General features: G+C 41.9%; 1 protein-coding gene across 7 annotated transcripts in view; it reads left to right on the plus strand.

The window, feature by feature from the left end:
• Positions 1-8,834: 8,834 nt before the first annotated feature.
• The window catches only part of MBOAT1 (membrane bound O-acyltransferase domain containing 1), a 60,479-nt gene continuing 51,634 nt past the window's right edge, over positions 8,835-17,679 (plus strand). For 2 of the 7 annotated variants that reach the window (XM_046924075.1, XM_040683412.2), the window contains exons 1-2: positions 9,595-14,818; positions 16,289-16,437. In XM_046924075.1, the coding sequence (XP_046780031.1) occupies positions 16,300-16,437 (138 nt within the window). In that variant the 5' untranslated portion in view covers positions 9,595-14,818; positions 16,289-16,299. Of the gene's footprint in view, positions 8,894-9,034; positions 9,207-9,250; positions 14,819-16,288; positions 16,438-17,679 lie in introns of those variants that run through there. The other 5 variants (XM_015275862.4, NM_001389396.2, XM_046924087.1 and 2 more) reach the window with 4 other exon arrangements.

A 17,679-nucleotide genomic window follows, 5' to 3' on the forward strand; every position in this document is an offset into this window, starting at 1 on the left:
AGCACACTTCAGCCAGCTTGGGCAAAGGAAGGGTCCTTTGTTGCTATTGGTGAGAGAGCTGACTTCTGAAAAAGTAGCTATAGGGCAAGACTGAGGCAGATAGAGTAATATTCAAACATTTTTTCAATATGTGAGTTCTCTATACAACACCAAGCTCTTTGGTGCAAACAATTTTTGTGTACTTTTCTGTTGCATTGTCCTGATTACACTCTGAGGCCTGGTTTTCCAGGCATCAGCACTGCTTTACCCATGCAGGAAAGACATGCTATGCATTATGGAATTGGTCTAATTGGACCACTGATAAAATAAACCATACATACACCCACATTTTTAGTAGGAGAGGTGGTGTGGCTTTTTTTTCCTTCTTAATCTTTTATTTATCCTGCACTGTTAGCAAACCTGGAATTTTCTTAAATACAGTCACTTTTTACTATAGGCATGTTAGTCTCTCTGAGTAGCTGCTACAGAAAAGGATACTTTCCTGACTCAGGTGTCTTTTATCCAACAGAAGTAACCTCATGCTTAGGAGGCAGCCAAAAGTTCTGCCAACATCCACAGTGTCTGCCAAATAAATGCTGATGGGTGTGACTAACAGTAGACTTTGAAGGTGAAGGTCTCAGTTCTTTGCTGTAGCATACACAATCTTTCTTTGATGATCCTGGCTTGAGGCAGTGACTTGAATTGATTCACCCAGGAGGGTCTGCACAGTGGGTCCCATTAAAACAAACATCATTAATGTTTTACAGACCAGCCAGCAGGGGTCCTGTCTTTGCCAATGATGGAAATACACTTAAAGGTCTCACTGTTAATTGGGTTATGTTCTTTCTGACGGACTTTTCCAGGCATTACATTCATTCCTTCCCCCATGAAAATACATATTAGAATAATACAACAGTAATACATTTGTTATGTTTCTTTGGGTCTTGCGCCTTCATGTATGAAGGAAGACGCAGCTTTGGTGTTGCTACACAAGCACAGAATAATGCAGGCATCCCTCGTTGAAAAGGCTAATGATCTAAGTAGGAGGAGAACTCAAAGCTGGATATAGACCAGCTGGCATATGAGGCCAAGGAAACAATAAGACAGCATTAATCAGTGAATATGCTGTGATCTCATCATAACAACTCTCTGTTGACAAAGTGTTTAGTAGAAAAGCTTTTCCCTCCTTAAAACAGTAAGAAAAAATGAGCATTAAGAACAAAATAAAAGTAAGACAGTATATTACTCTTGCATATTTATTGAGGTCAACTTTTATTTATAAAAGGGCAAGTTCAGATGAAAACTCCAAAGTGCTTGTTTGAAAATCTAACATAAGAGCCAATGCTTATCTTACAGGAGATGGAAAGACAATGGGGAACCTAAAAAAAAGTAGAATGAAACAAGATAAAGTGAATATGCATGTATAGGAATGACACGTTCAAAGAGACGAGATCAGGAAGTACTTGTCACAGGAGTGTTTCTAATGAGATGACAGTAAATTTACCAAAGCTGTAGAAAAAAAATAGTCAATAATCAATAAAAGGAGATAATGAGAACATGTATGAGAATACAGCTGAGCATGTGTTGATTTGGACTACTCCAGCTATTCACTCAAATAGAATAGTGAAGAAAATATAAAACAGAAAAAAGTAATTTCTATCGAACAAATAGATTAAAAAATCTTTACAGTTCAGAAGTTCTTGTAGTTTCATCATTAATATATTAATGAATAAAAGACCATCTTAAATAACACTCATAGCTTCAAATCATACCTATCCATATTTCTTTCAATACTATTTGAAAAAGCTATTACTATCCACAGATAGAATAATAGTACAAACAATTGCACCTTGTAGGAGTTTTCTGTAGGACAAAAGTTAACACTAGTGTTACCTGCTATATTGTTTAGGCTATACTTGTAGTGGAGCAGTCAGTTTAGCTAAAAGCATTATTTGATAATATTATTGCATAAAATATTTGTTTGGCTCTCTAAATCCATGCAACAGAACTGAATGATTTCTCCCATGTTATTTAGTCTTTTCCATGAAATTTTAATTTATAATTGAAAGGACTTGTTTGCTTTGTTTTATTTTTCTTTATATAAGACTATAGGATAAAACCTACAGCTTTGAAAACACCAGAATAATTTTCTACCAACTAAGCCCTGGCTGGTTTCAACATTTTTTTTTTCCTACCAATTATTTTTGGTGCAAGAGAAATTTGTGGAAAATGGTATTTAAACAAAACAAAACAAAACAAAAAAATTATATATTGATTGACACCAGAAATTGATTAACTCTCATGAAAACACTACCAACAATGTAGGGTTTTGTTTTGTTTTGTTTTTGTTTTTGTCTTTTTTCCCTAAATAGAAATAATGCAAGGAATTGGAACTATTTATCTATCTAACTTTCTGGCAAAGTTAAAATGATTTTTGTTCATGTTGTACAGTTTCCCCTCTAGATGGTAGAAGAGAACAAACTCCAAGGTACTCATACTGCGAAAACTGGGATGACAGTAGAGAAAAACATTGTTGCCTGTGAAAGTATACTGCAAAGAAGCTGAAAAGTCATGCTACCTGAAATTAACTTCTGGATGTCCCGATGGTTCCTAACTTGGATAAACTTGCAACTAGAATTTTGGAATTTTTTTTATGAAAATCTTTCAGTGACTATGATTTGCTTTTACATGAGTCTATTCATGCCCTTTCTTCGAACTACAAAATTTATTTATTTGTTTGTTTGTTTGTTTATTTATTTATTTATTTGCTCCTTAATATAAAGCATTACTTTGGTAGTTCTGGACATCTGCTGTTTTCTTTATTATATTCTTCTCTTGATTTCCTTAAATGCAGTTTAAGCTGGACTGAAATCGACACTCATCCAATAATAATTGCATAGGTCCTGAGGTATTTCCATGAGCCCTTATGTTTCTCGTATTACTTATAAGTAATTAATTCTTACAAAACTTCAACTTATGCAATTTCTTATTTTGTAAATCACAAACCTTCTAAGTTTGTTGTTTCAAGCTGTATTACTTACAGACTCTGCTCTCAAAATATTCCTCAGTAAACAGTAGCAAAGGTCACAAAAAGATCTGATATAAACCATCTCATTTTCAAGTAACTAATAAATGGAAAAAAAAGAATTCTTCCATATTTATGTGTCCCTGCCTTGTCACCACTGGTTTTATTGAAGGTCAAGAGGTCCCTCTCAGCAGTAGGAAAAGAAATGAGGCAATAAAATTATCTCAAGTCTAGACAGAGAGAGCCTTATGTTTTTAAAGACAGACACAAATTATAAAGTAAATAAAAACTATTTTTCATTGTTTTCTTTAATTTTATATCAATAGATCCTGACTCTAATTCACTGTTATTCGAAAATAACTAGAATAATTATCCCATGATTTCTGAAGGAGGGTAAATGTGCACGTAACATTCCTTTTTGATAATGGCAAAGATCAGCAGTGCTATGACTTCAGTACCATGAGCATATATTGATGTTACCCAGAGAAAACAAAAAACAATAACCACTTCCTCTCCCAGTTGCTCAGCTTTGCCTAGTCAATTGCTGTCATTACAACCTCTCTACATACTCCACTGAATTATCTTTTCCTGTTTAAATCATAAGACAAAAGCTTCCACTGAAAAGTAAAACTCACCATGTCAGTGAGACAGGGTCAGACAATTACTGAGCAGCACTCCTCACTCCCGTACACAAACTGTAGAACAGAAGAAGAAATAAGTTGGCAGTCAAGTAAATGTAATGTAATATGAAAAATATAGCCACTGTAAATAAGTTACACATCACAAAACTGTTAGTGTTCTCTGAAAAATGTGTGGCTAATGCCAATCCTGTCAAGAAAGTATATTTGTATTTCCAGAGCTTCAGGGTAAGGTTTCTTACCCACAGCAATTAAATAAGCACAGAGTAGTAGAGACTATCCCTTCAAGGATTTCCAGCTGTTTAAAAAGTAATAAATAAAGGATGAGAACAAATGTCAAGACAGAACTTAATACAAAGGAATCTGTCCTGTTGAACATACTAATAAGTTTTAGGAAAAGGAGATAAGATGACAAAGGATACAAAAGGATATAAAAGGATTTAGCAAGGATACAAAAAACTTAGGATAATCGAAGCTTTATTACAGAGTTGAAGAAGATTTCACAATATTGTATTGTGGAGCATTTTAAGGACTGTGATAATTTAATATTGATTAATGTACATAGGAAAATAGCAACCCTTGATTATGGATTATGCAGATACATTAGGCTCTACCTATGAACTTTGAAAAAATAGACTTTGAAGTCAGTAGGGTTGATATTAAGAATTTTTGATAAAGGCATGTAGAACAAAATACTGTTATCAGGTAAATCTATAATCTCCATTTCAAAAAAGAAAGAAAGAAAGAAAGAAAGAAAGAAAGAAAGAAAGAAAGAAAGAAAGAAAGAAAGAAAGAAAGAAAGAAAGAAAGAAAGAAAGAAAGAAAGAAAGAAAGAAAGAAAGAAAGAAAGAAAGAAAGAAGGAAAGAAGGAAGGAAGGAAAGAAGGAAAGAAGGAAAGAAAGAAAGAAGAAGGAAGGAAGAACAAGAAGGAAGATATCAATAACTTCCATATAGAGAGAGATTAAACTGACTCTTCAGTGAGGACAAGAGACTACTTGAGATATAAAAAGTTATGAATAGCACAAGGGAGGTGACTAAGCAATGATTATTCCCTTATTTCTCACAGCACAAAAACAAGACAGCACCCAAAGGAATTACAAGGCAGCTGAATTAAAGCAAACAAAGGGAAGTACTTTTTCATACAGCACATACTTAAGTAGTAGTATTGTCCAGGCCAAAAACATAAGTGAATTCAAAAAGATATTAGATACGTAACATAGGCCCACCAGTGGCCATTAAACATGATATCACAAATGAAATTTTCATCAGACAGTCCTGATGGCTAGAAGCTGGGAGAGCACAATGACAGAGGGCCACTCGTGTTTGGCATTTCTCTTGTATATCTGGACTAAGCACCCATAGCTGTCACCATCAGAGAGAAGAGACTCTTTGGTCTGACCAGTCATAACAACTCTGTCTCTTATGACAACTTGTAGGTTGTCCTGACAGTGGAGAAGGAAGTAACAGACAGTGACATAAAATTTCCAATCAGTTTATAAAACAACTATGGCAGTAGAGCAAGGCTTCCATAGCTAGGTCCATCTGAGCTTGTTTGGGTGTAGATGCAACAAAGACTGCATCACAGAGACAACAGACCACACTCTCTTGATGGTAACAGCTTAGGATCTACATTCTCTTTCTTAGGTTGTACCAGCCCTTCATGACTGTGAGTTGCAGAGCAACTTTAGCTTATGCTTTCCAAAGGTACTAGCTAAACAAGAAAAGGAACACTGAAATTCAGGAATAATAGTTTCCAGTAGAAACTGTTTTTCTAATAACTCCAGTTTTCTTTTCCCCTCTGTTATCAATCTCTGCTTCCCCTGTGACTCTCCCCAGAGCTTCTTACCTAACAAAGTCTTGCCTTTCCTGTCAAACTTCTGTTCCACCCTCATCTCATGGTAGCCTTCAGTACTTACAAGGGAATTATAAAAAAGATGAAGAGCTACCTTTTACACAGGCAGACAGTGATAGGACAAGGGAGAATGGTTTTAAACTAAAAGAGGGGAGATTTAGGTTAGAGGTTAGGAGGAAGTTGACTCAGAGGGTGGTGAGGGTGGAACATGTTGCCCAGAGAAGATGTAGAAGAGTTCAAGACCAGGTTGGATGAGGACCTGGACAGCCTGACCAAGCAGGTGGCAACCCTACCAATGGTAGGAAGGTTAGAACTGAATGGTCTGTAAGGCCTGTTCCAAGACAAACCATTCAGTGATTTTATGATCTTGCAGATCACAGAATCGTTCTGTGGGGTTGGAAGGGACCTCTGGAGATCTAATTCAACCAGGTTCCCTACAGTAGGTTGCAAGGGAAAGTGTCCACGTAGGTTTGAATATCTCTAGAGAGGGAGATACCAAGTCTCACTGCACTCGCTGCTCTCCTAACCATATCTCCATGTATGTTTTTATCTCCATCTCTATTCCTTCACATCTTCTGCAAACTTTGCTTCCCTTTGCCAAGTCTCCTGTGCTAATAAGCGTCACATGTGGAGAAATGGTAAGAGGCTGAAGAATGCATAGGGCATTCATAGGGCCTTATACACTGAGCTCCTGAGTCTCCAGGTGGGCTATGTGTGTTTGTTCCCTAAGATTCATTCAGCTGGTCACTAAGTAGTGTCACAAGGATGGCAAAGGGCACTTCCTAGCTTTCAGGACAGCTATCCATCTAAATGTGCAGTCGCTCTCCTGGAGTAGTGTGTGCAATAAATCACATACATTCTGCTCCCAAAAGCAGGTCAACAATTTTAGCTGAAGTTCAGCAAGCGATCTAGCAATCTGGTTGTGGCAGTCACAGCCATGGAAAGTTCCGCCAAATACATTCGGGCTGGCAAATATTAAACTGGAAAAAAGAAATTCTAATGGAATATCCTAGGTGGCCTTATGCACGGCTAGCGACTTTTTCCACATGACTTAAACTCCCTGATTTGAGCATGCTAACCAGATTAGGGAAGGAATTGACCCACTCTGCAATGCCTGGTACGGTATCACTTTGAGCACTGTGTGCAGGCTTGAGCACCACAAAATAAGAATGACAAGGGTGCCATACTATAACAAGGGGAGAATTTGCCAACAGAGGAGGTTCAGGTTGGATGTCAGGAAAAATTTCTTCTCTGAAGAGTGGTGAGGTAGTGATGGGCTGGTGGTTGGACTAGAGTGGTCTTTTCCAACCTTGATGAATCCATGATTCTATGATCATAGGGTGGGACAGGTTGGAAGGGACCCAAGGAGATTATCCAGCCCAAACTCTTGATAAAGCGCAATCAGCTATAAATCTGTGGGATTTCAAAAAACCCTCTTGCTTCTTTTAGTTTATATGTTTAACACCATTTGCAATTACAAAGCTTTTTGAAGTGATTCCATTTTTCTTTTCTCCTTTTCAATCTCAGGAGGCTGAGGAGAAGGCATCATGGTGGACTAGAGCTTCCTAACGAGGGGAGCAGAGGGGCAGGCACTGATCTCTTCTCCTCTGATGATGGTGAAAGAACCCAAGGGGAAGGCACAGAGATGCATCAGAGGAGGCTGAGACTAGGTATTAGGGAAAGGTTCTTCACCAAGAGTATGGCTGGCCTTGACAGCCAGAAGTGTCTATTGGGCAGGCATGGGCATGGAGCAGCACCTGTGTCCAAGGGAAGCCTTTCCCTCTGAGTAGCAAAATGGTGTAGGGGAGCTATGCCCATGAATGGGGCCTCCAGTTTCCCCTTGAATCTCCTTGTCTTTCATATGAAGGCATCTCTCAGACCACAGAATGGTATGGTCTGTTTGTTACATTCTCCTAGATTTTTGGAAAGTGAGATCAGATTTTCTGTAAGTATAAGGGAGGAAAAAAAATAGCAAAGAAAAAGCAAAGTATTTTGGTGGTCAGGACAAAATAGATGATTCTTCTTCCAGAGTCTTAACTATAAGGAAAATATTAAAAACCCTAAAATAATGGACTACATTCTTAAGCTTACTTATTTTCTCTTCCTGGAGTGTGATCTAGAAACCCTCAAATGTCTATTACCACTTTGTTAAAGAGGGAGATTTGCAGATGCAGGGATTGTGAAATCTCATGACTGTGAAAGCAGATATATGATATTAGTAGTTCACTGAGGTTTGATAATTCCATGCCATCACCACTATAGCAAGGGGCAAATATGATTGTCCTCTTGAAGAATAATAATAAAAAAGAACCATACACAACCTGTTGGAAAAAGACTAAATAATGAACAAAAAAGCTGTCTAAAAAAAAAAAAAAAAAAAATCTAGCTGCCAGTAGAATCAGGATATAAAGTGGGAATGGTAGACTGTACAAGCAGTACTTTCAGTTTTCATTGTTTATGGAATCAAGGAGAGTTGCTAACTGTTATGTTTGCAAAGATAATTACCCAAATATAAATTATGATTTCCCAGTCAAATGAATAGTTATGACCAGAGGTTATTTAAAAAAAAAAAAAAAAGTTAGTTCTGTGTATTTTCCCTCCCCTTGTATCATGTTTCTTTTTCCTCTCTTGTGAGGGTTTGTGAGGCCAATAATGTGAGCTTTGCCAAGACCAAGTGCTGATTCCTGCAGTTTGGTCCTAACAAACCCATGCATCACTACAGGCTCGGGGCAGAGTGGCTGGCAAGCAGTGCAGAGGAAAAAGATCTGGAGGTGTTAGTTGACAGGCAGCTGAACATGAGCCAGCAGCGTGCCCGGGCAGCCAAGAAGGCCAACAGCATCCTGGCTTGTATCAGAAATAGCATAGCCAGTAGGAGTAGGGAGGTGATTATTCCTCTCGGCACCGGTGAGGTCACACCTCGAGTACTGTGCTCACTGTTGGACCCCTCACTACAAGAAAGACATTGAGACCCTGTTACGTGTCCAGAGGAGGACAATGAGGCTGGTAAAGTGTCTGGAACACAAATTTTATGAGGAGCTGCTGAGGGAACCGGGACTCAGCGCCACTCAGGGGTGTGGTTTAGCGGGCACGGGTGATGGTTTGGTGGTTGGACTAGATGATCTTTGTGGTCTTTTCCAGTCTTAATGATTCTTCAGCTCGATGTGTGTGCACGTATGTGTGCATGCACTGCTATTTATGTGCGTACAAATTAGCTCCGCATATGCAACTGAAGATGTTGCTGTTAAACTCATCCCTTACAAACTTGCTGGGTTGTTCAGCCGTGCACGCATTCACTCAGCGTACTCGCTGCTTTTTAAGGCCATTCCCACAGCTCCACCCTACAGCTGGCGATCGCTTACGATCCCCCTTCGCTGGGGCGGGGCCGGCCCGAGGCGGCAGGTGAGGTGGGCGGGCTCGGGGCGGGGACGGCTGTTTGTCGCCGCCGGCGCCGCGCTGCCTCCCGCCCACCCCCCGCCGGTCCCGCCGTTAGGGCGGCCGTTCGGGCGGCCCCGCCCTGCCGAGCGCCCCCTGCGGCCTGGCGGGCGGCGCGGCGCGGGGCGGTGTCGGCGGGCGGACGGCGCGGTGCCTCCGGGCTCGTTGTCACTGCCGCTGGGGATGCGGCATGGCCGAGGCGCCCGCAGCCCCGCATCGCACCACCGGCTCCACTTTGCTACACCCGCTGAGCGCGCTGCTCGGCATCCCGCTGGATCAGGTGAGCCGCGCGGAGCCCGGGGAGGGCTCGGCGTCCGCGGCCCTGCGCCTTGCCCGCAGGGCGGCCCGGCGGCTGCGAGGTGCGGGGCGGGCGCTCGGCTTCCTCTGTTTTGCGGTGGGACGCCGCGTTTTTGTGGCGGTGCCCCGGCGGGTGGCTGCTGCTGGGGATGCTGCGGCGCGCAGCGAGAGCTGAGCCGCTGCCGGGAAGTTTGTAACGCGGACAGCGCGGCGCGAGCGGCTCAGGTGCTTCCGAATGCGTTCCTGCGACGGGCCGGCGCGCTCGGAGCTGCGTTTGAGGACGCTGCTGTAGGGCGGAGGTACAGCAGTCTTTTTTGGAGGCGTGCGAGTGCGTGATGGAACGCGGAGCCCCTGTCCGGAGATAGGTGAAACGCAGCAGCCCGGCGGTGCGGTAGGTTTGGACCAAACGCTTCGTGGCTCCTTGTAGGCTGTGCTGACCTCCTTGTGCTGTCCGCGTCCACGCGCACCTGCGCCGTTCCCGGGCGCTTTCAAGGATGAGGAAGTTTAGGCTGGGAGTTGTGCAGGGCTTGGCCGAGCTGTCGAGTCTCAGCTCTGGCCCCACAAACACGGGCGGCAGACGGGCTGGGAACAGCGGGCGGAGGTGGGGGCTCACCTGCCGTTCTCAGTGGGCAGAGGGGCTGAGAGCCGTTTCTTTCTGTTTGTTTGCAAAGTTGTGCAAGAAATGCGGCGTTTCAGAGGTTAAAACCCCAAGCATGCTGATTTTCCTTTCTTTAACAGAAAGCAGTTTTTGCTGCTCAACACTAAAACAGCCAAATGATAAAAGCTTATGACTATCGGTGAGTACTGCATCATAGTGAGAGGCAATCATTTTGAAGCCTTCTGTGCTGTGATCAGCAAACAGGAGCTGTGGATGGCACACATCTGTCCCTCTGGCACATCCATGGCTGTGCAGGGCTAGATTAGGCTGACTAACTCGCCAGATAATAAGGACTGGATGACCTTTAAAGATCCCTTCCAACTCTAGGGAATCTGTGATGCAACACCAGGCCGACTGCAGGTTTTCCTTCCGAGCTCTCAGCATCCTGACATCTTGTCCAGGCAAGGTGGCGCAAAGGCGATGCTGTCTGTGGGGAAAATCCTCCACATCTGGTTATGCACTGTGTTTGTCCCAGGGACAGCTTGTCCCTGTTGCTGATGGCGGGCACTGGTGCACTTGCTTGCTTTCCTTGAGCACACGCGGTGAGCAGAGGGGACTCCCTGCCACTACAGTGCATGGGGCCGTGCTGAGTGCCAGGGCTTCCGGAGTTCTGCCATTGGGTTTCTCTGTGCTCTGTGAGAGGTTCTAATCTATGAGAAAGATCAGAAAAAGAGTTGAGCTGAAGGTAGAAAAAAACAAAAGTAGCGATCGTTACCCTTTCAAAGCAAGGTTATGAAAGCTACAGCCGTGGTAGATGGAAAATGTTTTGTCGTCTGTTAAGCAGCTCTTGTGTCACACTGATCAGAGAAAAGAGAGGTGGATCTGACAAATGTCACTTTTCACATGGGTTGTTTTCTTCATTTTACAAATGATGATGTAGGTTTAAAAACCACGCTGAGTTCCAGAGGGTGTAATTCGTAGCTGCGTGTTGTACCAGGCAGGCTGTTCACATTTTATTTACTAGGCAGCGTATTGCATGAGAACATAACAATGTTTGCTGCTTGAGATGCTAATATAATCCCAAAGTCTCAGAGTGCGTTTGCTTGTCTCTTTAATGGATGATTTATCTTTGAATTTAGCATTGAAATATTATTTTTAAGGAGAGCTATATTCAGTAACAAGATTAATGAGCTTGAAAGAGGATGAAAAGACTCTGTGTTCAATTCATCCTCATCTCCCAGGAAAGCGGACTTTGAAGTTTAGCTGACTTGTATGCTAAAAATATCTGGCTACGTCAGTGATGTCAATGACACACCTTCAGCAGCGTTTGGGAAAAGCGGGGGATGGGTTGGGATGGGGAGGAGAAGTGCTGTGAGGCATATTGATTGTTTTTCTTGTCACGTGTGCCACAAATCACTACTTCTAGAGCATCGTCTCTCCACAATGCTTATACGGTGCTTCTTTCTTTTTTGTTTCATGTACCCCAAGTCACTGATTTTGGTGATGTCTTCCTCTAGCACTGTATCAGTGAGATACAGTAACTAGAGATTAAACTTTTAGCAGCGTAATGTCTCTAAACAAAGTGCATTTTGAATGAATACAGTGAAGAAATAAATACTCTGTTGAAAGTCATATTGGAAGTCTGTTTAGTGGCCCCATTTATCCATACGATGGTTTTTACCATGCCTTCCTCAGCTCCAGGCATCTCTAGGTGTAATTGAGGTTTGAAGGGTGAAGACATTTGATCTTAGAGTTTCAGATCTCAGGGTTGTTTTGCAGTACAGCCCCTTGATATTCTGGGTTACCTGTTGCCTTGGCTGTAACTGTCTATGTGCTTTGTATCAGCTGCAATACAGCAGACCAGAGCTGCTAGCAGGCCTGGCCCTCACCTTCCTCTGACTGCATGAAGGCTATTGATTTTCAAGGAAATGCATTAGGTGTTCAAGGAGCATCCCTCAAAAAAAAAAAAAAAAAAAAAAAAAGAAAAAAAAAGAAAAAAAAAAAAAAGAAAAACAGCATAAGAACGTTGTCACATTTTTTTATATCAGAGGGTCCTCATTGATGGGGCCTGCTGCATTGCCCCGGGGGTGGAAAAATGTACATTCAGAGGTAACAGTAACACTGGATGCTTTGGCTGCTAGTTGTATGCCATGGTTTGTCCTTTCACTGCTGCGTATTTATGTTTTGGCAGCAGCTTAAATCAAACACTAACTCTTTGAGGGGCTGAAGGGCGCATATCTGACTGAGACTTGAAATAGCTTAAGTATTAGAGAAGTCTTTCTGGCCGTTCCTTGGGTTGGAATAACTCAAAGCACGCTCATGAATTGTGTGGTGGTTTTTATTTTTTATTTTTATTTTTATTTTTTATATGTGTGTATATACGTACATTTCCTTCAACAGAAATTCTGATCTCAAAATTGCAGGGTTGTTAAGTTTAGCATTTTTTTTTTTTTCAACTTCACTTTGCTTTCCCACTTCTTCTTTTTAGCTGGTCGGAATGTTTAGTAGTCCTGAGCCCCTTTGCGTGGCTTTTCTAATTCGGTTTTTGGAGTCTAAAAAGACAGAAATGTAGCTTTCTAGGAATTCTGCAGACTTAAGCAAGGAACTTTGGGGTTTCTTTAATGGTCTTCATAGAAATGTTAGAAGATGTGGTGCAGAAGAAAAAAACTAATTTGTTACAGATTGAGGCAAGATCTGAGGATAGAAGTTCATTGAAAACATAAGTGGGGTTAATGTCTGATTTTTTTACTTGAAAGATGGGAATTGAGGGTAATGGCAACAACTGCTCATGTTTGGAATGAACTCTGCTGTATTTTAATCCCTTAATGCCAGTCATTCTGCATTTGAAAATTTAGTGTTTTAAATTTCAATTGCAGCAGAACTGTCAGATTCACTGCCTCCTTGCTTGAAGCACCCTCAACTGGAAAAAATAAAGCTGTATAAACCCCATTTCTTTGAGGAAAATGACATTTGAAATCGCTGTGATATCACACCTTTACAAAGAGGCAACCCATAGGTTGCCAAAACCAGGTTTGATGTCCATATATTTCTGACTTTTCAGTACCCAGATCTTGTAAAACAGTAGCTCATGAAAGAAATGAAGCCTGCACCATTCCACTGAGGAACAGAAACACAGCCTTGCTGACTCTCTTTTGGATCCCACTGGGGTTTGTAGTGCCCATAGGCTGCCCAGCCTTTTTGTGCTTCAAGAGCAAATCCACCTTTCTGCTTGTACCTGCTCGTGCCAGTGCTGGGATGCTGGATATCACTGAGTCAGCCCTTGGGCGGAGGCGTTGAGCTTCCCAAAGGGCAAGGCTACCTCCAGAGCGTTGCCTTCCGTTCAGGTCAGTTATTATTAACAATTGCAACAGTACACATTTTCCTCTGCCTTAGAAACACGCGCTGCCGTTTTCATTGTGTTCTTACTTGGTTTGGCATCACAGTCTTGGACCGCATGGCTGATCTCTTGATACTATGTATGTAAATATTTCCACATTCCCTGGTTCCTTGAAACAAAGTCTGTCCTATTAAGTTTTTCATTTGGCAAGAGGCAAAAGTGCAACTGGAATCAGCTGCCTACAATTTTCCCCTTTTTAAGCACTTTCCTTCTCATTTGTGTCAAATGATATCTGGAAAAATAAACATTAAGAGTGCTGCATAAAGTTTCCTGAAGCCTTCCCTGTGCATTAATCACGCTTGGAATGATTTAGCAGTGCCCCACAGCTATTTTGAGATGGTGTGAAGTAGTGATGGAGCATCCTGGGCATTGGCACAGGGGTCTAGGCAGTGAGCACAGAGCTGGCACTGTTCTGCAGAGGAGACCCTGGTGCTTGGGATTTTCTGTGGCTGGTCTGGCATGGTATCTAGTCCCCTGGCTGCTCCTTGGCTGCTGTTGCAGTTAGTGAGGATGGGCAGCTCTGGATGAAGGCTCGCCAAACTGCAGATGTTGCTGGTGTTCCACGGGCACTGGATTTAGCATCAGTGCAGAGGTGAATCTGAACTTTTATACTTATCCGAAACCAAGTGAAGGGTTTAATGTCAGCAAGCTGAGTTTCTCTTGGTGTGAAACAATCCTGTATGTGACCTGGCATAGGTCCATGACAGGTGGCCTTCAGGGTACGGAAGCTCGAGTCTCCTGGGTGCTCAGGCAGTCAAGTGGAAGCATTTAGGTTTCCAAACAGGCAGGCTTGCTCTTAGAATTACAGTCTGATGTATAGAATTTTACCATCCTCTGCTAATAAGATTGTTTATGTTAATGTGCAATTAACATAACAAACTGGGAATGAATCTCGTGGTGGACCTCACTTGACTGCTTTATATGTGAAGAGTATGTGGAGCATCCAGAGAACTGGGTTACTTTCAGACCAGATGAAGCCCTAGGGATGGTCTCCAGGACCCTGCAGTGCTTGAACTGCTAAAGGGCGCGTTAATAGTTATCCAAGCTGGGCTCTCCAGATGCCGAGTAATGTGAGTGTGGGGTCCTTGGCATTAGCTGTTTTGCTCTTCAGATCTACTTCTCCAGGCCTTGTTGCTTGCTAACATTGGCACGGCCAACATCTCTGACTTGAATGTGATGGTTTCTTCTGGATACAGCACTGGTCAGGCTTGTTTGGTTACTTTTGGGTGGAATCCAGCCTGTTCCATATCAGGTCAGTCTGCTGTGGCTTGGCAAACAGGCAGAATTGCACTTGGAGAAAAATGAGTAAAGGAAAACCCTTCGGCTGATCCCTCCCCAGGGAAAAGTTGGATGTGATCATTATCCCTCTTTATGAGCTTAATTTGCAAAGTTAATTTTCACTGGTCCTTTATTTCCTGGCTTAAGGCATCTTACACAGTTTTGCCGAACTGCAAAAAGAAAAATACAAGCAATAGTTTCTAATGTGAGTGTTTTCTTTTAAACTTCTTTTGGCTGCTTACATTATGTTGCATTCTTAATGGAGTTGGATGGGAAACAACCTTCGCTGTTTCAGACTTGCCTCATCATAAGAAATTTTCAGGTAAGAAAACATTAATCTTAATGATGTGAGTAAACAAAACTTGCAAGTGTATTTCAGAAACAGAGATGTTTCAAAATTTGAAACATTAAAAATCTCCCAGTAGCAGTGCTCCATCGTTCCTCTATAAATACTACAAAAACATGCAATTGGAAAATAATTTTTAAACTAAACCTCAAAACAATAACTATTAACTAGACAGATTTACCAGCTTGGAAAGTTCCTGCCTTTTTTTCTTCTTCTTCTTCAACAGCAGAAATGTTAGTGCAATGACTAGAAAGGGTTAATTGATCTGTTTATAGCATGACTTTCACAGTGCTGTCTGGTCCTAGACAAAACAAGTCCAGAATATTAGAACAAATCTTCATTTTTGGTTTCCGGAACATCATCTCTGTCTTTCTGGATGTTTTTTGCAGGTGGTGTTTAAGGACTCTAAACACTTGCCTGGTGATTCTGGGTGGAGGGCTTGTTGGATAATAGGGATTTTGCCAGCGTCTGCTGGGTGTGTCCTCTTGTGAATGAACTCTGCACCATAGTGAGTGGGATGCTTCCTGGAAGCATTTAGGCTGTCTGTCTAGATGACTTATTCGTAGGGGAGAATTGCCTGAGTGCGCATATCTGCCTAGTAGATCCTGGACCAAAATATGACAATCTCAAAGATTTCCAACTTTAAAATTCAGTATCAGTTTATATTGTGCAGCCTTCCAGTTCAGTGAGTGAGTCAGGCTGGAGAACTGGGAGGGGAAAAAGGGGAAAGGAAAATATTCCTTTAGATCAGTTTTTTTGGATTATATGTGTAATAATAAATCAATAGCTGTCTCAGGCCAAGAGAACAATTCAGCTGCTGGCTTTCATGCACAGGCTGATCATTTGCTCCTTCAACAGGCCCTGGGCTTCTGACAAAAGCTCTAGGTAGACTTGAGCAATTTCTTCATTTGTGGTTTCTTGTTCAAGTGTCGTTTGACACTGGTGTGCAGATAGGGCAGGAATGGGGAAAGCAAGGAAACAAGGAAAAGAAACCAGGACACTTGAGGACCCCCTGCTCCCAACATTTCTCAGATAATTCCCATTCTTGTTTTCGTACTCACACATACCGTTGTGTTTTTTGTTTTTTTGTTTTTTTGCTTGTTTGTTTGTTTTTCCACAAGTACTGTTAAGCAGAAAAGATTTAATTATTAACTCCTGCGCCTAGCTTAAACGGCATTATAAACTACTGAAAGTAGGTTTTTCCTGTTATCTGTGCAAGGGAGTGTTAAAGAATAGTACAATATTGACTTTGTGTATCTCATGTGCACACAGAAAGAGCAGCTCCAGACCACTGAAGGTTTGCAGGAAGTACTTGCACCATCAGGATCCAGCTGGTAGATCAATGATTTATTTATTTGCAGGAGAGATGTTTTTAGAATTACTTTGTTCACTCAGAAATACTGCTGTTTCTTAGTTTATCTTACATTTATATCTCTTACACTACAGGGTTTCTGGAAATGTTTTACAGTGTATGCTGTAACAAAGTTGAGGAGATCAAGTGTAGACAAATGATTTGGAGACAGCAACTGGGAACTTCAAGGACTTACTCTTTGATTTACATCCAGTTTCTGATGGCACGATGTTTTACATTCACAGTGAGTTGTAGGCACTGTTAGCGCCCACAGCTGTTTATGCCCTTGTGTCTGTGTTTGTGTTCATGCTAATTCCCTTGAGGCAAAATTTTGTGGTCTGTAGTTGCCACAGCAACAATAACACTACGCTCTGTTTTCTTCCTTTTTTTTTTTTTCTTTTTGCCTGTTTTGTACCACTATGCTTAAAGTGTAGGCATATTGCTGTGATATGTTGTGAAATATAATAGACTTCTAAGAGGAAACATTTGCCTATCTTTTTATTTGGAGTATGTAACTTTGTTATAGTGTTACCTTTCTTGCTGCTTCTCCACTAGGATACTCATTCCTGACTGCAAACCTGCAGTTGCAGAGAAGAAATTGGGCTCAGCAGTTTGGAAAAAGAAAGTATTAGAAAGGTTCTGCTGGTGCTAAACAGCAAATAAAATCAGTATTAGAACCAGGAATGGTCCAGGGTAGAAGGGAAATCATAACACAATTATGTTCCTGTCTTGTAGCTGTACAAGTCAGTTGAAGGATGATTGTAGGTTTTCTTTGCCATGAAACAAATATAAAAATGTGAACAAAGTAAAAAGAGGGGAAAAAAAAGTACAAGGTAAGTTTCTTTATCTTCAAGATGCTAAAGCAAAGTGAAGGATCTGGACTGTCTGCTTTAGAAATATGACTGTTAAAAAGGATCATGGTGAAAGTAAACGTGTGCAGTATAAGGGAAATAGATCTAGGGCTTCTTCCCATCCACCCCCAGTGTTTCTCTGCATGAGGAGAAAGTCGTGATAATGCTGAAGGCTGCAGATTCAACAGGGATTAGAATGATTTTTCATGCAGTCCAAAATTGGTCAGTGAAACTAATTTCAACAGGATGCTGCTGAGGCCAAGAACTTGCCCAGAGCCAGTGAGGATTTGTTTATACAAAAAACATGAGTATCCAGAGTGAAATACTTAAAAGATTTCCCTTTCAAGCTATTATTTTGCAGGCTGCTTTTAGGGTTTGTCCCCTCTCTGGTGACTGCCTTCTGGCTGATGCCTTTGGATACTGAGCTGCAGCTGTCAGTCCAGAGTGTGGCTGCTGCCATTACGGGCGGGTGGCTGCCACAGCCCTCTTCCTCTCCTGGGGTCTGACTCAGCGCTGGGTGCATTGCTTGAGTTTCTTTACCCTGGTACAGCGGGGAGCAGATCTCTGCAGGGAGGGCAGTTAGCACTCGGGCTCACCCACCCAGTGTCCTGCATTCGAGGAGACCAGGCTACAGC

Source organism: Gallus gallus, chromosome 2 (assembly GCF_016699485.2).
Source record: "Gallus gallus isolate bGalGal1 chromosome 2, bGalGal1.mat.broiler.GRCg7b, whole genome shotgun sequence".
In the NCBI taxonomy this organism is placed as follows: domain Eukaryota; kingdom Metazoa; phylum Chordata; class Aves; order Galliformes; family Phasianidae; genus Gallus; species Gallus gallus.